At 49.4% G+C, this 22,556-nt stretch overlaps 7 protein-coding genes across 7 annotated transcripts; 3 read left to right on the top strand and 4 right to left on the bottom strand.

Annotated features, from left to right (window-relative positions):
* The first annotated feature begins 46 nt into the window (after positions 1-46).
* F5147DRAFT_187288 (uncharacterized protein) lies at positions 47-6,879 on the top strand. Its single transcript, XM_041428460.1, has 20 exons — positions 47-1,463; positions 1,516-1,650; positions 1,701-1,974; positions 2,024-2,208; positions 2,260-2,764; positions 2,813-2,934; positions 2,986-3,182; positions 3,235-3,557; positions 3,603-4,063; positions 4,111-4,216; positions 4,274-4,462; positions 4,510-4,683; positions 4,731-4,836; positions 4,901-5,222; positions 5,273-5,556; positions 5,605-5,811; positions 5,860-6,159; positions 6,212-6,353; positions 6,401-6,527; positions 6,578-6,879. Exons 1-20 carry the CDS (start codon positions 109-111, stop codon positions 6,719-6,721), a joined length of 5,658 nt encoding a protein of 1,885 aa, XP_041298894.1. The 5' UTR covers positions 47-108; the 3' UTR covers positions 6,722-6,879.
* On the bottom strand, positions 6,365-10,865 carry F5147DRAFT_801061 (uncharacterized protein; the record flags this gene model as incomplete). Its single annotated transcript, XM_041443277.1, has 11 exons — positions 6,365-6,917; positions 6,990-7,016; positions 7,072-7,228; positions 7,310-8,871; positions 9,125-9,362; positions 9,410-9,925; positions 10,000-10,194; positions 10,259-10,324; positions 10,373-10,549; positions 10,608-10,689; positions 10,738-10,865. The coding sequence occupies 11 exons, from the start codon at positions 10,860-10,862 to the stop codon at positions 6,841-6,843; spliced, it is 3,222 nt and encodes a 1,073-aa protein (XP_041298893.1). The 3' UTR covers positions 6,365-6,840.
* A 230-nt stretch (positions 10,866-11,095) lies between these two features.
* Positions 11,096-12,610, bottom strand: F5147DRAFT_666808 (SCA7-domain-containing protein). The gene is made up of 4 exons (XM_041435188.1): positions 12,583-12,610; positions 12,176-12,527; positions 12,062-12,124; positions 11,096-12,008 (listed from the first exon to the last, which is right to left on the bottom strand). The coding sequence occupies exons 1-4, from the start codon at positions 12,595-12,597 to the stop codon at positions 11,296-11,298; spliced, it is 1,143 nt and encodes a 380-aa protein (XP_041298892.1). The 5' UTR covers positions 12,598-12,610; the 3' UTR covers positions 11,096-11,295.
* Positions 12,611-12,852: 242 nt separating this feature from the next.
* F5147DRAFT_666799 (P-loop containing nucleoside triphosphate hydrolase protein) lies at positions 12,853-15,141 on the bottom strand. Its single transcript, XM_041435187.1, has 6 exons — positions 14,639-15,141; positions 13,951-14,584; positions 13,455-13,896; positions 13,338-13,407; positions 13,073-13,194; positions 12,853-12,956 (listed from the first exon to the last, which is right to left on the bottom strand). Exons 1-6 carry the CDS (start codon positions 15,054-15,056, stop codon positions 12,885-12,887), a joined length of 1,758 nt encoding a protein of 585 aa, XP_041298891.1. The 5' UTR covers positions 15,057-15,141; the 3' UTR covers positions 12,853-12,884.
* Positions 15,142-15,194: 53 nt separating this feature from the next.
* Positions 15,195-19,152, top strand: F5147DRAFT_602591 (uncharacterized protein; the record flags this gene model as incomplete). Its single annotated transcript, XM_041432262.1, has 7 exons — positions 15,195-15,834; positions 15,903-16,149; positions 16,206-16,765; positions 16,824-17,120; positions 17,173-17,492; positions 17,643-18,347; positions 18,415-19,152. Coding segments are annotated over 7 exons (3,422 nt in total), but the record flags the coding sequence as incomplete, so codon positions are not given.
* Positions 19,153-19,683: 531 nt separating this feature from the next.
* On the bottom strand, positions 19,684-20,751 carry F5147DRAFT_666786 (trafficking protein particle complex 2). The gene is made up of 3 exons (XM_041435186.1): positions 20,582-20,751; positions 20,351-20,505; positions 19,684-20,279 (listed from the first exon to the last, which is right to left on the bottom strand). The coding sequence occupies exons 1-3, from the start codon at positions 20,721-20,723 to the stop codon at positions 20,118-20,120; spliced, it is 459 nt and encodes a 152-aa protein (XP_041298889.1). The 5' UTR covers positions 20,724-20,751; the 3' UTR covers positions 19,684-20,117.
* A 1,195-nt stretch (positions 20,752-21,946) lies between these two features.
* On the top strand, positions 21,947-22,213 carry F5147DRAFT_540082 (uncharacterized protein; the record flags this gene model as incomplete). The annotated part of the gene is made up of 1 exon (XM_041430215.1): positions 21,947-22,213. A coding segment is annotated over one exon (267 nt), but the record flags the coding sequence as incomplete, so codon positions are not given.
* Between the last annotated feature and the right edge of the window lie 343 nt (positions 22,214-22,556).

Raw genomic sequence — 22,556 nt, 5'->3', positions numbered from 1 at the left:
CAAACTCCGACAATACGTGACAACAACTCGAGTCGGCGTTTGGGATTCGGAATCGCTACATTCAGTAACTGCAACCTCTCTGTGAAGCAGTCACTGCCCGCGTTGAATATGGTGGACGATACCGTCACTGAATCCGAAGGACCACCAACAAACTCGATGGTCGATGAGGAATTTGTCGGTGTTTGCAAGGAGAAACCCATCGTTGTGGATGCCGATGCTATTCATGAGGTTGAGGATGCACCTCCCTCTGCGGTTGCCGCAGCCCTATGTGTAGATGATACAGATGAAGCTAGACCTGCGTCTTCTTCTCCGCTTTTCGAAGTAGCGGGAGAACATGTCGAAACCGCTCCTGACGTGTCTCATGTTTCTCAGCCAGAAGTTCAAAACATAGACACATTCGTGGAAGTTCCTCTTTCTTCGAAACAAGCACCGCCAACACCGCCAGAAAAGAGTCCCCGGCTGCAGCTACCCAGAGGCTCCGCGGACGTTAATCAACCTCATCCCGCGACGCCAAGCACGCCTGAAAAAGCAAATGGCCACGACGAGCCCCGACCTCAAACGCCATCTAGTGCCTACAGTTCATCATCCGCTGCGTCTCACAAACGTTCCATCACGATTTCCAAGGGTTACACCGTTTCTGTGGTTCTCATTTCTTCCGCCTTAGAGATCATTCTGGCTTCGAAGGAGGCCAAACGTTCCACAGCTCTACGCGAGAGCGCACACAATGCCTTGGAGATGATACGTGTCGGTCAAGGTGGTGATCGTCCACGTGAAATTTTTGAGCCTCTACGGCTGGCATGCGAGACACGCAGCGAGAAGCTCATGATAGCGAGTCTGGACTGCATATCCAAGCTCATATCTTACTCGTTCTTTGCGGAGCCATCATCTGCGCAGACGCTTCCTTCCCCGCCTCCGTCACCGGCACTGCAGGGAAGACACTCGATAGCTGGTGCTTCCCAGTCTAGCCTTCCACAGCCTTCCCTGGTCGACCTTGTCGTCCATACCGTCACAACATGCCATAATGATACCTCCCCTGAAACGGTCTCTCTTCAGGTTGTCAAAGCGCTTCTCTCCATAGTACTTTCGCCTACTATCTACGTACACCATTCGTCACTATTAAAGGCAGTCCGCACGGTTTATAACGTATTTCTTCTCAGCACGGACCTAGTCAATCAAATGGTCGCTCAAGGAGGACTGACTCAAATGGTGCATCACATATTTGCGCGGTGCAGAAGTCTCGACGGAATAACTTTACGCTCACATGTCTCCTCCGACACGCTGACATCAATTCCGGCATCAGGATCGCTCAGGACTGACGTCCAAAATAATGCAGTGGACAATTTGACGGCAGAGGCGTTGCCATTGGAATCTGCCGTTGACGTGTCCTTACATCCTGGCGTCTCTATCCCCCCTTCATCTGTTCATGATCCTGACGTTCTGCAAGAAACAATCAGTCACGCGTCGTAAGCTTGTGTTCCGTAACACTCATTGATACTTATTCAAACATGTCTTCAGCCCAGCATCACATGAGGCCGCAGAAAATGAACACACTGCAAGGGAGTTGAGCACGCATGATATGTTTATAAAGGACGCGTTCTTGGTTTTCCGAGCCTTGTGCAAATTGACAATGAAGCCCTTGAACACAGAGAGGTATGCTTTTATTTTTATTTTTTAGGGTATGGTGCTAATATCTGGCGCAGCGAGCGTGATCTCAAATCTCATGCAATGAGGTCTAAACTCTTGTCCCTGCATCTCGTGCTCACCATCCTTAACTCACATATGGCACTATTCATTGATTCGAAAGCCATAATCTACTCTTCTTCCACGAACGAGGCAACTACTTTTGTTCAGGCTGTCAATCAATACCTTTGCCTCAGCTTGAGCCGCAACGCAGTTAGCCCCGTGCCTCAAGTATTCGAAGTCAGCGTGGAGATCTTCTGGCGGGTGTTATCAGGAATGCGAACGAAGCTCAAGGTACTATCATTATCCATGAACTGTACATGACTAATTTGCTCATGCACAGAAAGAGATCGAAGTCCTACTGCACGAGATATTCGTTCCTATTCTGGAAATGAAGAATTCAACTCTCAAGCAGAAGGCTGTAATCATTGGAATGCTCTCCAGGCTCTGCCAGGACCCTCAGGCTTTGGTAGAGATATATCTCAACTATGACTGCGACAGCGGAGCCATAGATAATATATACGAGCAGTAAGTGTCAGAGGATGAAAGATCCAAGCTGCAGGCTAACATGATGGCCAGCCTCATGAACATTATATCCAAGATTGCTACATTACCGTATACTTCCTCGCAACAAAAGACGAACGACCCTGCAAGCCCGGCGCTCCCACCACAGACCAAAAGCTCAGCGTCGACGGCGCACGTGTCAGGCGCACTAGCTGTATCCGGCACCATGGACACGTCCACTATGGGCCTTTCCGAGGGGCAACTTAGAAGGCAGGGTCTCGAATGTTTGGTGGCTGTTCTTAGATCCCTTGTGACTTGGGGAACAGCCGCTGGGAAAACACCTGCAGAATCCGCAACTGCAGATACTGCCTCAAGAAGTCAGATCGGGGAAGAGGTTGCAGCTGACGCTATGACACCTGATCCTTCATTAGATGGGTTGATTGCTTCCGCTGGAAGCACAGAAGCCTTTCGGCAATCAACTCCAGACATTGCAGATGATCCCTCCAGGTTTGAGAGTGCCAAGCAAAAAAAGACCACCCTGCTCGAGGGTATCAAGAAGTTTAACTTCAAGCCCAAACGCGTTCGTCCTCTCACTATTTACAAACTAGCAAAGTTAATTTCCTCTCAGGGCATTCAATTCTTGGTCGAGACGGAACTCATTCCAAGCTCGTCGCCTCGTGATATCGCAGGGTTTTTATTAACCACTGATGGCCTCAGCAAAAGTATGATTGGCGAGTACCTTGGTGAAGGGTAAGTATCTTCAATACATCATCATCCATAACGATTCTCACTGTACTGCAGAGATGAATACAATGTTGCTATCATGCATGCTTTTGTCGACTTTCTGGATTTCAGGAATTTAGGCTTCGTAGACGCTGTTCGTGTGTTTTTGCAGGCATTCCGCCTTCCTGGAGAAGCTCAGAAGATCGATCGTTTCATGCTCAAGTTCGCGGAACGCTACATCGCCGGAAACGCTCAGACACCCTTCAAGAATGCAGGTTTGTGGACATCTGGCTAATTTGTTCGGATCACTTACCTGCCATCGAATAGATGCCGCCTATATTCTCGCGTATTCTATCATCTTGCTCAATACCGATGCTCACAGTCCTCAAATTAAAAATCGCATGACTAAAGCTGACTTTATCAAGAACAACCGTGGTATCAACGACGGAGAGAGTCTTCCGGAGGAATTTTTGAGCGCCATTTTTCACGACATCCAGGGTAACGAGATTAGGATGAAAGACGAAGTTGACGCCACAATCAACTTGCCCTCCACGGGTCCTGGTCTTGCCAATGTGTTAGCGAACGTGGGGAGGGACCTTCAAAAGGAAGCATATGTGATGCAGTCCAATGGCATGGCTAACAAGACTGAAGTAAGTTGCCAGTCTTCTGATTGAACGCGGATTAATCTCTTGTAGGCACTCTTCAGAACGCTTATGCGCTCTCAACGAAGAGGATCTCGTGCTGGAGACCAATACTTCAGCGCGTCACACTTCATCCATGTTCGACCGATGTTTGAGGTGGCATGGATACCCTTCTTAGCTGGATTGTCCGGCCCGCTTCAAAATACGGATGACCTTGAGATAGTCGATCTCTGCTTGGACGGATTCAAGAATGCCATCCACATAGTTTGCTTCTTCGATTTGGACCTCGAACGCAATGCGTTTGTTAGTACCCTTTCGAAGTTCACGTTCCTCAACAACTTTGGAGAAATGAAAACCAAGAATATGGATGCTATCAAGACGTTACTAGATATCGCGGTCAACGAAGGTAACAATTTGAAAGGGTCGTGGCGCGACGTGCTGTCGTGTGTGTCACAGCTGGAACATATGCAACTTATCAGCGGCGGTGTGGAAGTTCCGGACAGCGGAAAGAAAGGGTGGGTGATTTGTACATATACACCACTGTTGACTGACTATTCCTCAGTCGATCTAAGAAGCTTCCAGCAGAAGAACTTGCCAACGAAAGCAGGTCGACTCACATCACCGTGGCAGCAGATATGGTCTTTTCACTCAGCCACTACCTGTCTGGCGTGAGTTCTTCTTAATCCAATTCGCTTGCCTCGTGATGTTGACTTATTGATTTATAGACTGCTATTGTGGATTTTGCGAGGGCCCTTTGTGATGTTTCATGGGAGGAGATTCAATCGTCTGGAATATCACAACATCCTCGTTTGTTCAGTCTGCAAAAGCTTGTAGAGATATCATACTACAACATGAACCGTATTCGTCTCGAGTGGTCGAATCTCTGGGATATCTTAGGAGAACATTTCAACCAGGTAATATGTTGAACAGTCCGACATAAACATATATTCACACTTTGCAGGTTTGCTGTCACAGCAATCCCCACGTCGGTTCCTTTGCCCTGGATTCTCTCCGTCAGTTATCAATGCGATTTTTGGAAAAGGAAGAGCTGCCCCATTTCAAGTTCCAAAAGGACTTCCTCAAGCCCTTCGAATACACGATGGTTCACAATGCCAATCCTGATATTCGCGATATGGTACGCAGTGCATCAGCCAATTCTTATAATACTGACATTCTCGACAGGTTTTGCAATGTCTCCAACAAATGATACAAGCCAGAGTACAAAATATGCGTTCAGGATGGCGTACACTCTTTGGTGTCTTCTCTGCTGCTTCAAAAGTGCTAACTGGTGAGGACGAATGCTCAACGTCCCTGCTTGGTGTAAAATTCTGATCATCCTCCCCTTACCTCAGAACGTATTGCGAATTCCGCATTCGAAATCGTGACGAGATTGAACAAGGAACATTTTACTGCTATTGTCCGTCATGGTGCTTTCGCAGATCTGACTGTTTGCATCACCGAGTTTTGCAAGGTCAGCAAGTATCAGAAGATAAGTTTATTAGCGATTGGCATGTTGCGTGGTGTTATTCCGGTCATGCTCACTTGCCCTGAGTGTGCTCTGAGTCCGGGGGTTGGACCTCAAGGCGACGACATCATGATTAGGTTCTGGTTCCCTGTCTTATTCGGGTTCTACGACATCATAATGAACGGGGAGGACCTTGAAGTACGACGTCTGTGAGTCCTTACCTGGTCTGAACTTTTTATCAAGCTCACCTGACGTACAGCGCACTGGATTCTCTGTTTTCGACGCTGAAAACTTATGGATCATCTTTCACTGTGGAATTTTGGGACACAGTTTGCAAAGAAATACTTTTCCCGATCTTCGCCGTTTTGAAGTCGAGTCAAGACATGTCTAGATTCAACACTCAGGAGGATATGAGCGTGTGGTTGTCAACTACGATGATCCAGGCACTACGTGACCTCATCGACCTCTATACGTTTTTCTATGATACCCTGGAGCGCTTCCTCGACGGATTACTGGAGCTTCTGTGTGTTTGTATCTGCCAAGGTAGGCTGATGCGGTGCTGCCGAGCGCTTACTTATATATTCAACGCAGAAAACGACACCTTGGCTCGTATCGGGACATCGTGTCTGCAACAATTTCTGGAAAATAACGTGCAGAAGCTCAGTGCCGCTCAGTGGGAACGAGTGGCAGCTACTTTTGTAAAGCTTTATAGAACAACTACTCCCCACCAACTTTTCGACGACAGTCTACGTGAGGAGATGGACGGAGGCACTGTATCAGATCTTCCAGATACCAACGGTATGCTCCGTGTATGGGCAATCTGCACCAGCTAATTCACTTCCAAAGATTCTAATGACCAAGCAATCATCCCAGCCCCATTGTCTCCCACTGGTGACCAGCCTCAGCCTCAACAAGTCAAGCACACACTTGGTGACCGACGTCGCATTTTCAAACAGATAATTGTCAAATGTGTTCTTCAGCTACTACTGATTGAAACTACCAATGATTTGCTCCGGAACGATGCTGTCTACACTACTATCCCTCCAGAGCAGCTTCTACGTCTTATGGGGGTCCTGGATCATAGCTATCAGTTCGCTAGAATGTTTAATGATGATAAAGAGCTGCGTACTGGACTCTGGAAAGTCGGTGAGTGTGTTTCTGGTGGTGCTAGTAGATCTCTCCTGATTACCGTCATAAGGATTCATGAAGCACCTGCCTAATCTCCTTAAACAAGAGTCCAGCAGTGCAGCAACTTTGGTGCACATCTTACTTAGAATGTACTTTGATGAACGCCCAGAGCACCAGAACGCACGCCCTCAGATTGCTGAACGCCTTTTGCCGTAAGTACGATATCAACTCTGTATTCCTTATTTGACCCAGATGGTAGTCTTGGTTTGAGCGTGCTACAGGACTACATTAAGCTCCGCGCTGATACACAGGCCAAGAACATAACTGCTTGGACACCTGTTGTTGCAGAGATATTAGATGGGTTCTGTCGTTTTGACAATAAGGCTGTATGTGATGCCTTGGAATTCATATTTTCTCTGCTGACCGAGATATGCAGTTCGTTAGATATCTTCCAGCGATTTATCCGTTGGCAACCGGGCTGCTTGCTCGTGATGTTGCACCGGAAATCAGACTGGGACTCAAGATGTACTTCGAGAGAGTGGGACGGACCCAAGGCATAGTAGTAGTAGAGGCATCGTAGCACATTGTTTAGTTTTCCTAGATTTGATTACTCATACAACATTTAAGTCCAGGTTCAATCATATATTTTCATCCAAAGCATTGTCATCTGGTCAAAGAGAGCAACAATTAACACTAAGTCTAGTACCCCGTATATCCATTCGGTTGAAATCCGTTGTTAGGTTGAAATCCCCACCCAGTCGTTTGTGGGACAAATCCTGTGGGTTGAGGGGCGATAGCTGGTGATTAAGTTAGTCAGTCCTCATTACATCAGCCTGGACAAAACTCACGATTTACGCGCAGAGCATTATATGTCTCTGAGATTATCAATCAGATATCACGAATGCATAGTCACAGCACGGTGGCACTCACCTGCCTGCTGGGGTCCAGAATGCTCATTTCCACTGGCAAACGTTCCCGATTTCATCTGAGCAAATATGTTTGCTGGCGTTGTGTTAGAACTAGTGTTTGACTGAGAGTATGAAGAAGGAATGGGTGGTGGAGAAGAAACCACATTGTTGAATGGAGACTGGGCAAACACTCCTGTTGGGTCTAATCGAGATTAATAAATTTTCAAAAAAATCGCACAGTAGGACTTACTCGGTTGCACCTGTTGCATCGTGGTATTCTGGAATGACGGGCGAGCGCCATATGTGCCAAACGGCCCCCCGAACATACCGGTTGGTTGCGAGAGCAGTGGTCCCGATGTCGGTAATCCTGTGGGCTGTGATAAGAGTGGTTGTGATGTACCGGGAAAGCCCGTTGGTTGCGCTGACAGGAATGAAGGTGGTGCTTGACCTTGGAAAGGCGACGCGCTGAATGGGCGCGTTGGTACAAAGTTGTTGAACCCTGTGGTAGTGGGTATAAGGGGCTGCAACAGACTTTGATTGGCCGGAACAGGAGCGAATGGCCCACGAGGGCCTTGTGCACCTGTTTGCTGGATCTGCAGATGTTGGCCGATGGGTGTAGGAGAAGAACCCATTCCAAGGCCGGTATTGTATGAGACAGGTGGCTGTGGAGACACTACTGGTGGACTTGGCGCAACAGGAGACGGGGCAGGCGCTGGGGATGGAGAAGGACGGCTTGTTTTCAACTGACTCAGGCGCGCAAGCTGGTCGAAGATGTCAGCATCAGTCTTTGCGAGGCCATTGCCAGTTGTTGCAACCTGTACTGGAGCCACTGGTGGAGGAGGGGGTAGCGTCGGTGCAGCGGGCACAGCCGAGACAGGCGTAACTGCAGGTGCAGTAGCAGCAACTGGTGGTGCCGATGGTGCACGATAATTAGCGGCCAAAGGCTTAGACCCCGGTCTGTTCGTCCAAGCATCGTCTTCAAAGCCACTAGTAACGGGCACCGTTGAGCTTGACCTCTGAGGTGGCTGCACAGGTGTGATAGTGGCAGGACTCATGACGAGAGGTGAGCCAGTCCGTTTAATCTGGTCAGAAGCAGAGCTAATGGCGTTGAGGTCGACGGACGGCGGTGGCAGAGACTTGCTAGGTTGCGGTCTCCCGCGGCGTTGGGTATTATTCTTGAGAACGCCTCCTGGACCAGCAAAGAGGTTGGGCGCAGGACTTGATGAACCTTTACTCCTCGTGCCATTCTCCTCTTCTTGTAGCTGCCGTGCCAGTTCTTCGTCGCGAATAAGCTGCTCTTGTGACGTGTCCTTCTTAGGTTTTGCAAACTTCAACTGGATATGCTTTGTAACGCGAATAATGTCGCCCTCGCGCAAGCCCAGTGAACGCATTGTGGACTCGGTAGTGTCTGGGAGGATCGCCTCATCAATCTTGTCACGTTCGAAGGAAGCCGCATATCGCGTGCAATCGTCAATGTCGCAGCCTGCATTCAGGAAGAACTCGAACCAGTCTGTCTGCGGCTTCTTGGGCTGCGTTGACATGGTGGCCCGCCGTACAACTTCCTTTTGCTTGAGCGCAAGTGGCTGGTCGTCATCATCGGAGTGACGGCGTGGCGCTGCAGGAGGATTATCATTCTTGGCATTAAGTCGCTCAACATAACGTATGTCCTCGAGGGACATCTTCTCCGAGGGGACCTCGATGACAACACCGTTGACTTTGTGTAGACGTAGCTTGCCGTTAGAGTACCCAAGAAAAGCAGCTTCGACACGGAACTGGCCACTGCGGTCGTGCCATATACGTGTAGACTCCGCGGAAGGTATACCTGAAGTTGATTGACAGGTTAGAAGAGATTGAAGGTCATCATGAAACACTCACTCTTGTGAGCATCGCTTGAGCTACGTCCTGCGCTAGACGTCGACTCTCTGGGTTTCGCTTGCGAGGCCGGAGGACGACTGATAGATCAATATATCAAAAAACGTTTTGAGCATAGGCCGAGGGCGACACCTACGGCGACGAACTCTGTCCCCTTTCTGCCCTCTGTTGAGCACGCTTTGCAGCCTCCTGACGCTTCCTACGCTCTGCTTCGGCGGCGGCGGCAGCTTCCTCCTTTTCGCGTCGTTTCCTATCAACCTCTGCCGCTGCTGCAGCAGCCTTCGCGCGTTGTTCCTGCTCCTTCTTCTTTCGCTCCTTTTCCGTACGTTCGCGTTCCCTTCGCTCTTCCTCTTTCCTCTCGGCCTCGAGACGCTCTTGCTCTTCGCGCTCGGCAGCACCATCGTCTTCTGGCTCAGTAGTGACGGATGCCCCGCCAGTGCTCTGGGTATGATATCAGTAAGCGACTCTCATGCTGATTTGGGACTGACCTCGAGATACGATGCAGGGACAACTCCCTCAATTCCATGTTCATTTCTGCACTTCCACCACTCTTCGCCCTCTTTCTCGATGATCCAGAGCCGCTCACCCTCTTGCACGCTCAATTCATCTGAACCCGTGCCCTCGAAGTCATATAATGCGACGGCAGGCTCGCCATCGTCGATACCTTGCCCATCTTCCTCCGCCTCTTCCTCTTCCTCCTCGGAGGATTCGCGTGGCGGTATAATCACAGGAGATTCCTCCGCGAAGCGCACAGAAGCGCTGTTCTTCTTCACCGGACTGCTCACTTCCGAGCGCGGCGGCGGAGAGATGACAGCACGTTGATCGGCGGACGCAAGTATACGAGAAGTCTCCAGCTTCTCGACAACAGCATCAGCCGTGTCTCTACTTCCAACATAGAAATGCAACTTTGTCGCACTGGGCCCGCCCATGTCAATATGCACGTGCTTGTGCTTCTCCACGGATATGTCTCCAACGTCAGATATTTGCCATTTCTGCACTGGAGTCTACGCGATGCAAGTGAGTTCGATCACTCAATTAGGGAGATGATTATACGAATAATAGGGGATTTGGGGCATACCTTGTCTGATTCGCTTGCGAAGAAGAGGGAGCCATTGCCAATGCCGAGAGTACCCTTCTTCTTCTTGCCTTTCTTGTCCACTTCAGACACAGACCAGGTCTTGATCTCGTCGCTCACACGAGCTTGGGCTTTGGACTGGGCAACTCTGTCAGCAGGGTCCACATACACGCTCAAGGGACGAGCTGGGGGTTCAGGCTAGGTATGTTACAGAGAATATGTCAGTGAAGGACTTCGCTAACTTCTTAAATTATCGACGCACCGATGGCGGAATGATAATTTGAGGTGCTACAGAAGCCGGTGCTGGTGTGCTTTCCGCACTAGTAGTCTTCGTGCGAGATAAATATGAGGCAACGTGTTCGATGCAGATGCATACCTCTTCAACATAGTTTCCTGGTACAAAGCCAGCTTTGCCGCCCTGCTTGCTTTGAACGAGTATCCAATCTTCTTCACGGTCAAAGACCATTAGAACCTCGTCCTCCTTGATAGACAGCTCTCCGGGTGCAGCGGAATTATAGTCATAGATAGCTTTGACAAGAGACGTGTGTTCAGCCTAGTCCCGCATCCATCTATCAGACAGGCTGTGAATAAAGTAAGGATATGAAACGGACCTGCTCAACGTAGGCAGCAGGGACGAGGCCAGATGGACTATCTTGCTCCTGTGATTCACCTTTTATCTTGACTTTCCACCAACTTTGTATGGCATGAGCGTTAGACCAAGAGCAAGCCATAACTACTTACTCATCATCAGTACGTTCAAGGAGAAAGACAATTTGGTTCTCAGTGATCGCAAGCTCCTCTTCTGACTGGGGCTGGTAGTCATAAGAGGCCTTGAGGACTGCGAGATATTCCTCGTGTTCTGACATCAGCGGTGAACGGTACGAGGTTCAAACTTAAATGTTGGGAATCGGGAAAGTGTCACGGCGTCTGCGGGGCTGCGTATGCTGCTACTTTAGGAACACTCTGCTGATATTACTCTGCAGTGAGAGAAAGACCTATATAGTATGTTAGTTATGATCAGTTATTAGGCAGAAACGGCAGCGGGCGTTGGAAACTTGGAAAACGAGGCAGTGGGTGGAGTGACGGAGATGGCAAAGGTGAGATAATTGCTTCACGTGACGTCCCGGGCGGTGAACTTCGTGAGGATCTACTGCTACAGTTACACGTACATATATGCTAAGAACGACAATAATGATAGCTCGAGAAATAAACCAATAATTGGCACAGTGAAATGTCCCAGTAATCCGTGAATAATATGGTGTAGATGATATAAATGGCGACAACGGCAGGGTGATGCATCTACCCAAGCGCCATGCTAGACACAGTTGCAGCGATGCTACTACGTCCGCTGGGCGGAATGAGCGCACTCGCAAGCAGCTCTCGGCAATTTCGCAGGCGCTCCCTCCGCAATACAAACCACGAACTCTCTGATGATGGGACAGCCAATGGCACTCCAATGATCCCACGCGCCTGTGCACTCTGCACGGCCTTCACCAGTGAATCGACCTCTGCTTCTGAGTCAAGATCATCCAAGTTTTCAGCAGCTTCATCGACGTCCAGTTGTGTGGCAGTAGTGCCTAATGTATTCGCCTTCCTACCAGGCTTCTTCGGCATGCCCTTCCCTTCCAGTCCAGCTGCTAATGCAGCCTCCTGCGCAAGGCGCTTCTTCTCTGCCTTCTCCTTCTCGCGCTTCTCCTTCTTCTCTGCTTTCGTCTCCTTCTTTACCGGCTCTACCCAGTTAGGATTATTCGCACGGTTCCACTCGAGCAAAAGCTCGTCATACGCCTTCGAGCGACCCTGAACAGCGCGCTTCGCACCCATGGAATGAGCTTTGCACGTGAGGGAGCGCGAGCAAGGGAGGCCTTTATCATTGATCACTCCACATTGCTTGTCATAGTCCACGGGGCCTTTAGTACGCCCCTTTGTTATCTTGGTCTTCTTTTTAGACGGCTCGCCGGCTTCATCCCCGTCCTCGCCGTCTGCAGCCCGCTTCTTGCCTTTCTTCGGCTCAACTTGATGGGGCTGATTATATATGATGAAAGGAAAATATATCAGGAGACAGTACCTTCGCTATCTGCCGTTTTGCCCTTGACCCATTTCTTCCCTGAACGGATGTCGTTACAGTTGCCTAACTGTGCATGAGCTAAATATCTGGTAGTTGTAGAAAGCCATGACATACTAATGTGCTCTGAAATGGCGCTACGCAAGATAGGCTTGTCACAGTCTGCGCAACGCACAACGCCGATGTCAGCACGTAGTGGTTGGGCACCAAATATTTTCATGTCGCGGGCAGAGAGCCATGATGTTGGCGGAGGAGGTAGACCGGTAACTTCGGGCGTATTTGGAGACTCCGCGCGTGGTGGGCTGAGAGCATCCCATGAAAATGGAGAGGGGGAATGGCTCGCCCGCTTGAGTTTGAGCGTCATGGCTGAAGCTATGATCAAGAACTGACTGCCAGTGCAGTGAGTGCACCAGAAAGGAAAGTGACCTTTGGTCACGTGATTAGCGCGTTTCAGATTTATTGAGATTTTCTGTGGACCGGTGGTCAATCTGTGGTCGTAACAGAACAATAAACTTGCACACAACTACATGATCGTACATAATAAATGAAAGCACTCAAAGCATAACAAATAGGTCCACAGCGTAGTTCTATTATTACAACTACTGCAATCGTTAGGGAGTCTGAGCTTCTGATTTCTTGGTATCGTACCCTCAATCTATCGGAACGTGACGGTATGGACAACTATTTGGATAAAAGGTGCAGGGACCACAGCCAAAAAAAATGCGACACGTATTGTGGGAAGGATGAAGGAACGTGAGCTACGGCTCAATAATAATATCACATAGAATACATACGTGGAAGTATGATGCAAGCACACGCAAGCACCTTACGCCGCAACCGACACATGTGCCATGCCCTCTGTGGCCTCATCGACGCGATCGTCATGAAGTTTTGTGATCTGCGAAGAAGAAAAGATTTAGTTAACAAGTCCGAGGGAAGACCGAGATGTAGTCAAGTGAAAACCAAAGCAAGTAAAAGTTTACATGCAACAACCAATCGATATAAAAAACGCACCTTTCCAATAGCAATTGTTCTGCCCTCGTCACGCAGCGTGAAGCGACCGAGTTGGGGGTAATCAACGAAGCGCTCGACGCAGATGGGGAGAGTCGTTTCTATGAGCGCCACGACTTTTTGGCCTGGAAATCGTAACGAAGTGGTGCACGATTATGATGTGCAGGAGGGGTAGAGATGATTGTTACGGCAATTTTTTTGGCCGCAGCAAAATGGTCGAGGAAGAAATATCAGTGAGAATTGATTACACTGTGCACAGTACACCCACCCTTCTTTGCGAATTGAGGCGGTTTCTTCGACTTGCGACCGGTAGCTTTGTCAAAGTAGTGTAGTAGAGCCTATGAACATCAAGACTGTGTAAACCAGTCAAACACGCCGCACTCACAGGCAATGTAACCTCTTCGGAAAGTGTGTGCACGTGCATGACAGCCGAATATCCCGCACAAATGATATTCTTATGTTCCAAAATTGCAAGCTGCGCCTCGAATTGCCTCACCGCTCTCACAGGAGACTTCGGACTCGTGAGTACAAATCCAGGGCTGATATCTTCGTCCTCCACGCCCCTGAGTCTCACGCGCACGTTGTCACCGCAGATCGCACTGGGCACCTCTTCTTCCATCTCATTGTAGATGGCGGCGACTTCAACAGCAGATTTGTTCGGCATGAGGGTTAGAGAGTCTCCCTTTCGAATGTGTCCGGATTCGATCTTGCCGACGATGATGGCACCCATGTCTTTATACTTTTCGGAGACTGGCATCATGAGGGGAGCATTGATCTTGCGGTCGACCATGGGCATGTTGTCCATATGTTCAAGGAAGGAGGGGCCACTGCAAGATGGGCATGAGCATGTATATACGTGGAAGAAAGAAAACACCACACACTCATTCCATGAGCAGATAGACTTTGCTACGCGATCCTTTAGATTCTGACCCGTATATCCAGATGCAGGTATAAAGGTGACGTCCGTTTTGGGATTGAAACCAGCAGATTTCACGAATGGGGTCAACTTATCCTTGATCTCAGTGTATCTGCCTTTGTCCCAGTTGACAGTCGGATCATCCATCTTGTTGATGACGATGACGATTTTGCTGACGCCGGCGGTTTTCACGAGCATGACGTGTTCGCGGGTCTGGCCACCTCTTTCGAAACCAGTTTCAAATTCACCTTTGCGTGCGGAGATGACGAGTATTGCGACATCCGCTTGGGCAGCACCGCTAATCATGCTCGGAACATAAGTCTTGTGGCCTGGAGCATCTAGAATGGTATATCTTCGAAACGATGTCTCGAAGTAGGCTCTACCGACTTCGACGGTTTTCCCCTTTGAGCGCTCCTGAGGGGTGCTATCGAGCGCCCAGGAAAGGTACCACGTTTCACGGCCAGCTTCTTTTGCCTCTTTCTCGTATTTCTCCATGGTGCGCTTGTCAACACCACCAGAGATATATAGGAGGTTCCCGCCAAGAGTTGATTTTCCAGCATCTACATGACCGATGAAGACGATGTTAAGATGTTCTTTGACTATAAATATGTGAGTACAGTTGCATGAGAGGGACGGTGAGGTAAGATGCGCACCATCACCAAAAAGATCCTTAAGGACTTCCTGGTCTGCAATAGCCTGGACTTCCTTTGCAATGGATGTGGTGTCTGTCTTGGCTCGTTCAGTGGAAAATACTTTGTTAGTAGGTGGTGTAGGAGAAGAAGATTGTAATGGTGTGGTGCTCGCAGATACAGACGGTGGTAGAGTAGGTTTTGACTGTGGAGTAGGAGCAGGAGCAGATCTTGACTGTAAAGCAGGAGCGGGTGCGGGAGCAGGAGCAACGGGAGTGTTCGATCCGCCGATGTTAAGGGTGATGGTAGGAGCTGGAGGTGGAGCTTCAGTTTGGAGAGGGCGCTCGAGGGGAGGTTTTGAAGGAGGCGTTTGACTTTTCTGAGGTAGCACAAATGCGCGACCTGGAACGAACTCGAATGCGCCTGCGTTGAGCTTGCTCATCGTTGAACTAGATCAGCGGCGATGTCGTGGTTGAGAATTTAAGTAGAGCCGTACTAGATCATTGAATTTTATCAGTCAGAGTCATGTGACCCATAGACTCGATCGGATCTTGGCACCGTCGAGTACTGTTTTTAACGATGATGACGGAAGCACAAGAAGAGCTCGCAAACGTCTTGCGTTCTGGCTCATTTCTTCTCGACACGTCTGGCACCACCCAACACGATCTCAAAAATGTACTTGTGCGCAGGCTAACGCAATACCACCAAGCATTCGGATCCTCCGCTCCTTCTCTTGATACAGTGGAGGATGCCCAACTTGAAACTGCTCAATGTGCTTTGCACGTTGTCGAGCGCGTTCAATCTCTTCTTCACCTGCCAGATCATCGACAAGAAGGTGATCTGAAAAGTGCACCTGCAATAGGGACACGCGACCTCAGCACACTCCGCACTCTTATGGCTCTTATTTTTCGCTGGGGAACCGAAATACTTTACAAGCGTCTCACCCCTTCGTTAACGTCTAAACTAATTCCCGGCACCCCAAAAATTATAGACCTGACGAACACGCCCGCCGATCACGCCACACTCTCTGACCTGCTTTTGCGCCTCATGGGTCTCTTGTTCCCAAATGGCCCAAAGAGTACGCCACCTCAGACGCTCATTAGCAGTACACTGCTGTCAAGACATGCAGTTGATTTGTTACGCCCGAGTATGGCTCTAGGATGGTTACCTAGTGAACCCGTCGAGTCTCTCCGCCTGCTCGTGCTCCGTCTCCTCGCCTTGTGCGTGTACTTTGCAGTAGTCGTAGCTTGTAATCTCATTCATTTCCCCACAAAATGCATGTTCTCAGCATCCCCCTCCCCCAACTCATGTCATCCCTTGCTACGGTCCTCTCCACCCCTAATTCTCCGACACCACCCCACGTCCGTAAACTCTGTTCCTCCCTCCTCACTCAACATCTCCTCCACCCAGGCGGTGTGGGTGCTCTCTGTGTTGCTGTATTTGGTGAGCTCGATGCGGAAGATGAACCGGAACTCGATAAGCTGGAGCACGTTGCACGTGTGCTAGGAACAGTACCTCGAGGGATGCAACCCAAGGTGTGGAGGTTGGGTTAAATCAATTTCAATGCATTTCTGATCCAATACTGTTCCAGCATTACTTCCAAACAATAACACCGCGCATCCTTGCTCTCATTTCTCCGTCTCCCCCTTCTGCTTCAACACCAATAACACACCCTGCATTCAAACGCGCTGCAGCATTTACTCTCGCACGCATGCTGGACTCCAGTTCTGCACACCACGCGCTCGTGGGGAGCATAGTCTTGCCCATTTTACACAATTCCCTCTCCAAAGTCTCCGACGAGACCTCACGCAATCAGAGGGAACCAGATCAAAGCTACCTTCTGCCTACCCCATCATCATCCCTCCAAACCCTTCACACCATCCTGCTATCAATCGATCCATCGCCCTCTCTATTCGCCTCCCTCCTTTCACCCATCCTCCCCTCTCTGTATTCCCTTCATGCACATCTCAGTAAAATGGGTATAGCAGATCCGATACTGAAAGAGGATGTTTGGTCATTGATGAGGACATGGGGACGGGTTGTAGAGGAGGGCGAGGGAATTCGAGTGTTGTGGTCATTGGTGGATGAGAATGAAAGCTCTTCAGGAGGATGGGAAGGAGGAAGTGCAGAAGATATAAAACGTGTAAGGAGGTTTGTTCCACTGGTGCTACTTCATCTTCATGTAAGTCTGAGTTCAAATTTGATACAGGGTCAACAGAGAAGAGAAACTCGCTCTTCTTACGCCGGAAGACCTGCGGCATGCCTCCGTCACTGAGGACACAGATATAGAGTCATTGGACTTGGGACTCTACCCACCTCCTGCGCACTTTGTCTCCTATATCAAGAACCTCGATCGTGCAGATATCGCAGGAGGCATGTTCGTGAGATTGCTGGAGGCATATCGCACTGCAAAGGGATCTGGTTCTGCTGATAATACGCAAGACAGTGACATCAGAGGAGAAACACAGAGTATATTGATGGATCCGAAGGAACCTGATCCACTCCGGTAAGCTTAACATGCCAGCCCAGCCATGTCTGCTGATGCAGATGACGAACAGAGTGATGCTCCTCCTCCAACTCATCATGGCCTTCCAATCTGAGCTGGACAACACCGCTATCCTGAGTCGCCCGAGGGATGTGTTGGAATTTGTGAGGCACGCGTTAGAGGTATCTGACACACCCTCCTCCGCATCCGTATCTGGCACGTCAGATCGAGGCATAAACAACGAATCCACCAAAGGTCTTTTGAGGGAGGATCTAAGAATCGTACCAGAGGAGCAGGAATTCGGGCCAGATAGCGACGATGAGGACGATGGGGAGGTTGAGGGAGAAGATATGGTAGAGACTGCTGTTGGATTGTTGTTGGCTATATTGGAAGGTTCGTCCTTGTCTCTCATTCCGAAGAATAAGAACTAACTTCTCTTTTTCCGTGTCTCTGTATCATATTCCTCACTGTGAATGTCATGTATATTCTGTCGTGTCTCCTACCCCTCCACAAAATAAATTACCACACCACTCCAAAACACAGCCAACCCCTCACTCACCCCGAACAACGCACCCTCCCTTACGCAAATACTCGACCTTCTCAAGGCGCACACGCCGACCCGGCCAAGCGCACGTGAGGCACAGTTAGTGTTGACAGCGAGGATGGCAGAGGGGGCGTTAGCCGCATCAGGGTCTGCTCCAACAAATCAGGGTAGATCCAATGGTCGAAGCGAGGATGCTGACGCAGATCCGCGAGAAACATATCAAAAAGCACTCAAGCTCCTTCAAGACCCGCTCCTACCTGTACGAGCGCACGGGTTGCTCTTACTACGCGAGTTGGTATCTTCCCCGGCTCGTGCGAGTAAGGCTGAGCGAGAGAGACTCGAGAAGGAAGCGACAATACGTGCCCTACACCCTGCTATCCTCTCCATATTCTTGCAAGCCATTCAGGAGGACGACTCGTATGTATTTTTGAATGCGGTGCAAGGACTTGCTGCTTTGGTGCATGCCCCTGGTCCCAATTCCAGGTCTGGCGCGGGGAACGAAGTGTTGAAAGCGCTTCTGGATGCGTATGCGAGGGGGGCGGAGGATCTTGCTGATGACAAGGCAGAATCGGATACAAAGCCTAAGGATGGTGAGAAAGGCAGGACAAAGGGCAAACAAATAAGTGAAGTTAACACACGTCTCCGCATCGGTGAAGCCCTCGCAGTTGTTGTGAGGCGCTGTGGAGACGCTCTGGGGCTATATGGTGAGTTTCATCCCGCCTCTTTGTCCTATTCTCATTCATCTTGTCATCACTCGCTGTGTTAAAAAAGCGGACACGCTCCTTTCACCTCTCCTCTCCCTCCTCCGTGAGCCTCGCGCACCAGTCATCTTGCGCACGTCAGCGATTTCCCTGCTCTCCGAATGTATCAATACCTGTGCACGGGTGGTGGAACGATATACTAAGGAAACAGCAGAGGGAATGCTGGACTTGGTGTTGGTCGAGATGACTGTGGCTACTCCCATTCCACATCCGAAAGCTAAGGTGAACGAGAAGATAATGAAAACAGACGTAGGAATAAGCACAGAACAAGCAGAATCTGAATCTTCTCCAACACCCCGATCCCAACCTGAACGCCCTCCAGACCCACTAGACATATCCCCCCTGAGCGTATCCTCAAAAATTCCAGCACTCCGACGCGCAGCGCTACACTTTCTCGCGCTTCTTGTGCGGGTGCTTACTCAGGAGGCATATGAACGCGGTGGCAGCTCCTGGAGCGGCGTCCAAATCAGGGGCATATATGATGGGCAAACACGCGCGTATACGTCATATGAAGGGGGACCGCTATCCCAAGAATTCATGAGACGCGCATGCACGGTGTTGGAGTATATCGCAACTGTGGATGAGGATACGATCGTGAGGGTCATGGCAAGAGAGGTTGTGGAGGGGTTAAAGGGCCTGGAGAAGGCTTGGGTTGGGCTGTGAATGCCTGGACGAATGACAACAAAATATTTAAAGCTGTCATTGGTAGTGATTTAGTTGGGAAAGAAATTTAAATTCATGAAATACGTCTCAGGGCTTGAGCCAGTGGTTCTTCCAACGTTGTCGAATAAAGATGTAGCTGGCTAGACCGTTTCAGCAAGCAGAATCACTATAAACATAGATTGTCCCAAACTGAGATAGAATAGTTGAACTAACGAGGCCTAAAGCTTAAGGCAGGATGTCCGATACGTAGTACACAAAGCGCATCACAGTACTTATTTGACAAGAGTGAGAACACTAAAACATCCTTCCAGGTATGCATCCATGACGGCCAGATTTAACAGTTTTCTTCTATTTACACCCATTTCTTCAGCTCATGTATACGGGCGCGGTATTCGGTTCAATTTTGATGGACTTCAGGTTCATGATCCCCGAAGTTAGGTCTAGAATAATAAGCGCTCGATTAAGCCACGAATGAAGCTCCTACTGAGATCCAGGAAGCCAGCCAATGAATCCAGTGCACCAGAAAAGCTCTGGGAGATCATATAATAACACAGGAAACATGCACCGTGAATCCTACCCTAGACGAGGCGATTCGACATAATTCATATGACGGTTGGCTGAAATGAGCGAGTGGGTTGCATGTGAATTGAATTAGGTTCCAGGAACGATACTGATGAAGCTAAATATTGTTCGAAATGTGGATGGCGCGCAGACCATTGACTGCCATGCCACAAGACACGTCTCCAAATAATACACAAGAGGAGCTAGTGAGAGAAAATAGACAAGGAAATGAAACATATCAACCCCGTATCTGTCTCAGACGCGGTGCTCGCTAGACATCTGAGTCAATAGAAGGGTTTGATCCATTTCGGTCCACACGTAACAAACGAGTAGCATGACCACGCGCTTGTCATAAGGATGGCCGGAGCCTGCAAAGCGCGGCGAGTCAGCTGCGAACCTGAGCCACACAAAATTACAATCAGACATGCGCCACTATCGGCAGTTCAGTTCAATTCTTCTTACATCCATTACCTTGGTGCAGTGACTAGTTCAAGAAGGCACACTCCCACCACTGGCAGCCCTACTTATCTCGTCTACTTTCTGTCTGAAGCGCTTCCACTTGGCGCTCCCCACGCCCGTAGGCGTATCATGAAGTCGGATGAAAGGGTTCGAGGAAGCATGGTAGTAGGCTAGGTGGAGGGCTTTAAATGTCTAAATATACATCCGTGTCAAAGAATGGATCAGGTGGACGAGGGGAAACGGCGACAGTTATAAGGACACACCATGATCACTTCCGCATCACGTACGACAGAGTCTGTGAGTGGGAGAGCGAGAACAATCTTCATTTTTAGAGGTGTTATGTACCCGTAAGCAGCTATGTCATCCATGGCGTAGAGAAGGCCGAGGTAACAGTCGTTAGATTTTGTTGGACCATTTGCTAATGCCAAATATCGAATGAGGTATTCTTGTCAGTGGGGGAATGAAAAAGTAGACAGCACTTGGGGCGCACTGACTTCGTTCCTCAATGACATCGAGGCTTGTATGGGCTACATAGTGGTACTTCAGCTCGTCCCCTTTTTCGAATGTACGGATGAGGATCGGGTGGTTTTGGGGTGATATGAATGCGACTGCATTCGGGCGCAGCGGAGGTGCCATCTTATAATACTATTTTTCTGGCGTATCAATGGAAAAATACTTGCACAATGGAGGCTGGCTCATAGACCTCAACATTGTGACCTATGTGTGACCGTGACTTTTACATTCCCCGACACCCAGGGCATCCATCAGCTATTCGCTGCCTGTATACTTGAGTATCTACACTCGCTATCCTGCCAGCTGTTCGCTGACTTGGTCTAATCAGAATTTGATACTCCCCTGGTTAACTCTCAGTTTCCTCTGCCAGCATTGCAATGCGGAGATCCTTCAGCAGCATCGAAGTCAGACTCGGAGCTGCCATGATCTGGTGTGCAGGATAACAGACAACCCAAAACTTACTAGCCTGTCATGCGCCGTTCAACTGCGACCCCACTACCCAGTATTACTCAGCACCATCGAATTTCAGAAAAGAAAACGCATTTTATTTCACAACAAACTTCAACGTACATTGCAATGAATTCATAGTGTCTATTGAGCCTATACCAATGTGTCGGGGACTGGCGCGGCCGAGCGCCGTTACCGATATTGTACGAGTAAAAATACAAGAAAATGGTGCTGTAGCAGGTCTAGCCTGAGCCCAAATGAATTGATTCTCTATTACGTAACGAGGAACGAGTGAAGGAATAGAGTTAGGTCTTTGCGCAAGCGTCGGAGGCAGTACGCACTTTTGTTCTCGTACTGCGACGACGTATCCTCTCTTCTCAGTCGCAACGACGTTCTCTTTCATCCTCTTTCTTTTCCCCACCCACCGCTCCCTTCTCGCAAAAACACGCGACATCTCGTTCAAGAACTCGACGTCACTCATCGCCATCCTTTTCCAGTGGTCCGGACTGCGCTGGTCCCCTCGTCATAGGTAGCTCGCGATGGTTTTTCTTTTCCCTCCCACCCTCGCAGCTCACCTTGCTTGACAGGACACGCAGCTCGGGACCGGGAGGCGCTTCGCGCCTTCGCCCAAACCGCTCTAAGATCAGGATAACGATAGCTTAGCTCACAGTCTTTACATTAGAACAGAACTACGGACACGGACAATCATAGTAATAGTTTCAGATTGGATTTTTGAGAACAGAGACTGCATCACAGCGACTCGCAAAGAGATCCTTCTTTGCAGACAAGAAGGGAATCGGACCTTATGTAAACAACATCTTCCTCACTGACTCTCAGTAGAATCGCAAATCTATTAGCTATAGCGGCTGATTCTTCGAAACGTTCTCCGCAAGTCGTGACCCATTACAAGAGCCATGCTACTGGTCCCTGCATCCAAGCCAGATGCTTCCAATTCTTTCGACATTTGCTGTCCACACCCGCCACTTGTGCAACTAGGCCGGGGGTCAACTCTGTTTAGGAGAAATTTTGTCGCAGTGGGAGAGTTCATTCATCGCAGCAATCTCGCACCACCTTTCAATTCCAGTGGATCCCGCAAACTACACTTAACTTTCACCAAAGTAATAAAAACGCGCAACGAAGATGTCATTCTGTGTTATCAACCAGACCAGCTTCGGTCTCTTCACTTGTTCAGGTCGCTCATTCAGTGTTGATGGAACAATGGCATTTCTACTGTCAGGAGTCCCACCCGATGTCGTTCAATGTATTGGGTGTTGGTCCTCTCACTCTTTCCTCCACTGCTGGCACTCTCTCGAACTTCTAACACGGTTGCATGCAGAATACTTCCAGTTGTTTCAGGCTTGCTTTGCCCCTTTCCAGTTTAGTCGTGCCTTTGTCTTGCCCACGGCTTCGGGCGGGAGTCTCTGGTCCTCCCCTCGACATACACCTGATTTGCCTTTCTCTCTCTTATGATCAATCCGATAAGACTATCTATGGCCCCCGCCCAACTTG

The sequence above is a fragment of the Suillus discolor genome (assembly GCF_016758755.1).
Source record: "Suillus discolor strain FC423 chromosome Unknown F5147scaffold_3, whole genome shotgun sequence".
NCBI lineage: Eukaryota > Fungi > Basidiomycota > Agaricomycetes > Boletales > Suillaceae > Suillus > Suillus discolor.
The sequence above is the reverse complement of the archived record's forward strand: the minus strand, read 5'-3'. Positions and strand labels throughout refer to the sequence as shown.

Bases quoted from the DNA above. Each gene is read 5' to 3' on its own strand.
- F5147DRAFT_666799 (XM_041435187.1), bottom strand. From the start codon at position 15,056: ATGAGCAAGCTCAACGCAGGCGCATTCGAGTTCGTTCCAGGTCGCGCA. The intron at 13,408-13,454 runs GTGAGTGCGGCG...TGATGTTCATAG, and splicing joins CCGAAGAGGTTACATTGCCT to GCTCTACTACACTACTTTGA. The intron at 13,195-13,337 runs GTGGGTGTACTG...TACGATTTCCAG, and splicing joins GCCTCAATTCGCAAAGAAGG to GCCAAAAAGTCGTGGCGCTC.
- F5147DRAFT_666786 (XM_041435186.1), bottom strand. From the start codon at position 20,723: ATGGCACCTCCGCTGCGCCCGAATGCAGTCGCATTCATATCACCCCAA. The intron at 20,506-20,581 runs GTCAGTGCGCCC...ATTTGGCATTAG, and splicing joins CGATGTCATTGAGGAACGAA to CAAATGGTCCAACAAAATCT. The intron at 20,280-20,350 runs GTGTGTCCTTAT...ATGTATATTTAG, and splicing joins GTGATGCGGAAGTGATCATG to ACATTTAAAGCCCTCCACCT.
- F5147DRAFT_187288 (XM_041428460.1), top strand. From the start codon at position 109: ATGGTGGACGATACCGTCACTGAATCCGAAGGACCACCAACAAACTCG. The intron at 2,935-2,985 runs GTAAGTATCTTC...ACTGTACTGCAG, and splicing joins GGCGAGTACCTTGGTGAAGG to AGATGAATACAATGTTGCTA. The intron at 4,837-4,900 runs GTGAGGACGAAT...CCCTTACCTCAG, and splicing joins TGCTTCAAAAGTGCTAACTG to AACGTATTGCGAATTCCGCA.
- F5147DRAFT_666808 (XM_041435188.1), bottom strand. The intron at 12,125-12,175 runs GTATGTCATGGC...ATGCACAGTTAG, and splicing joins CGCCATTTCAGAGCACATTA to GCAACTGTAACGACATCCGT. The intron at 12,009-12,061 runs GTACTGTCTCCT...AGCCCCATCAAG, and splicing joins CAAAACGGCAGATAGCGAAG to TTGAGCCGAAGAAAGGCAAG.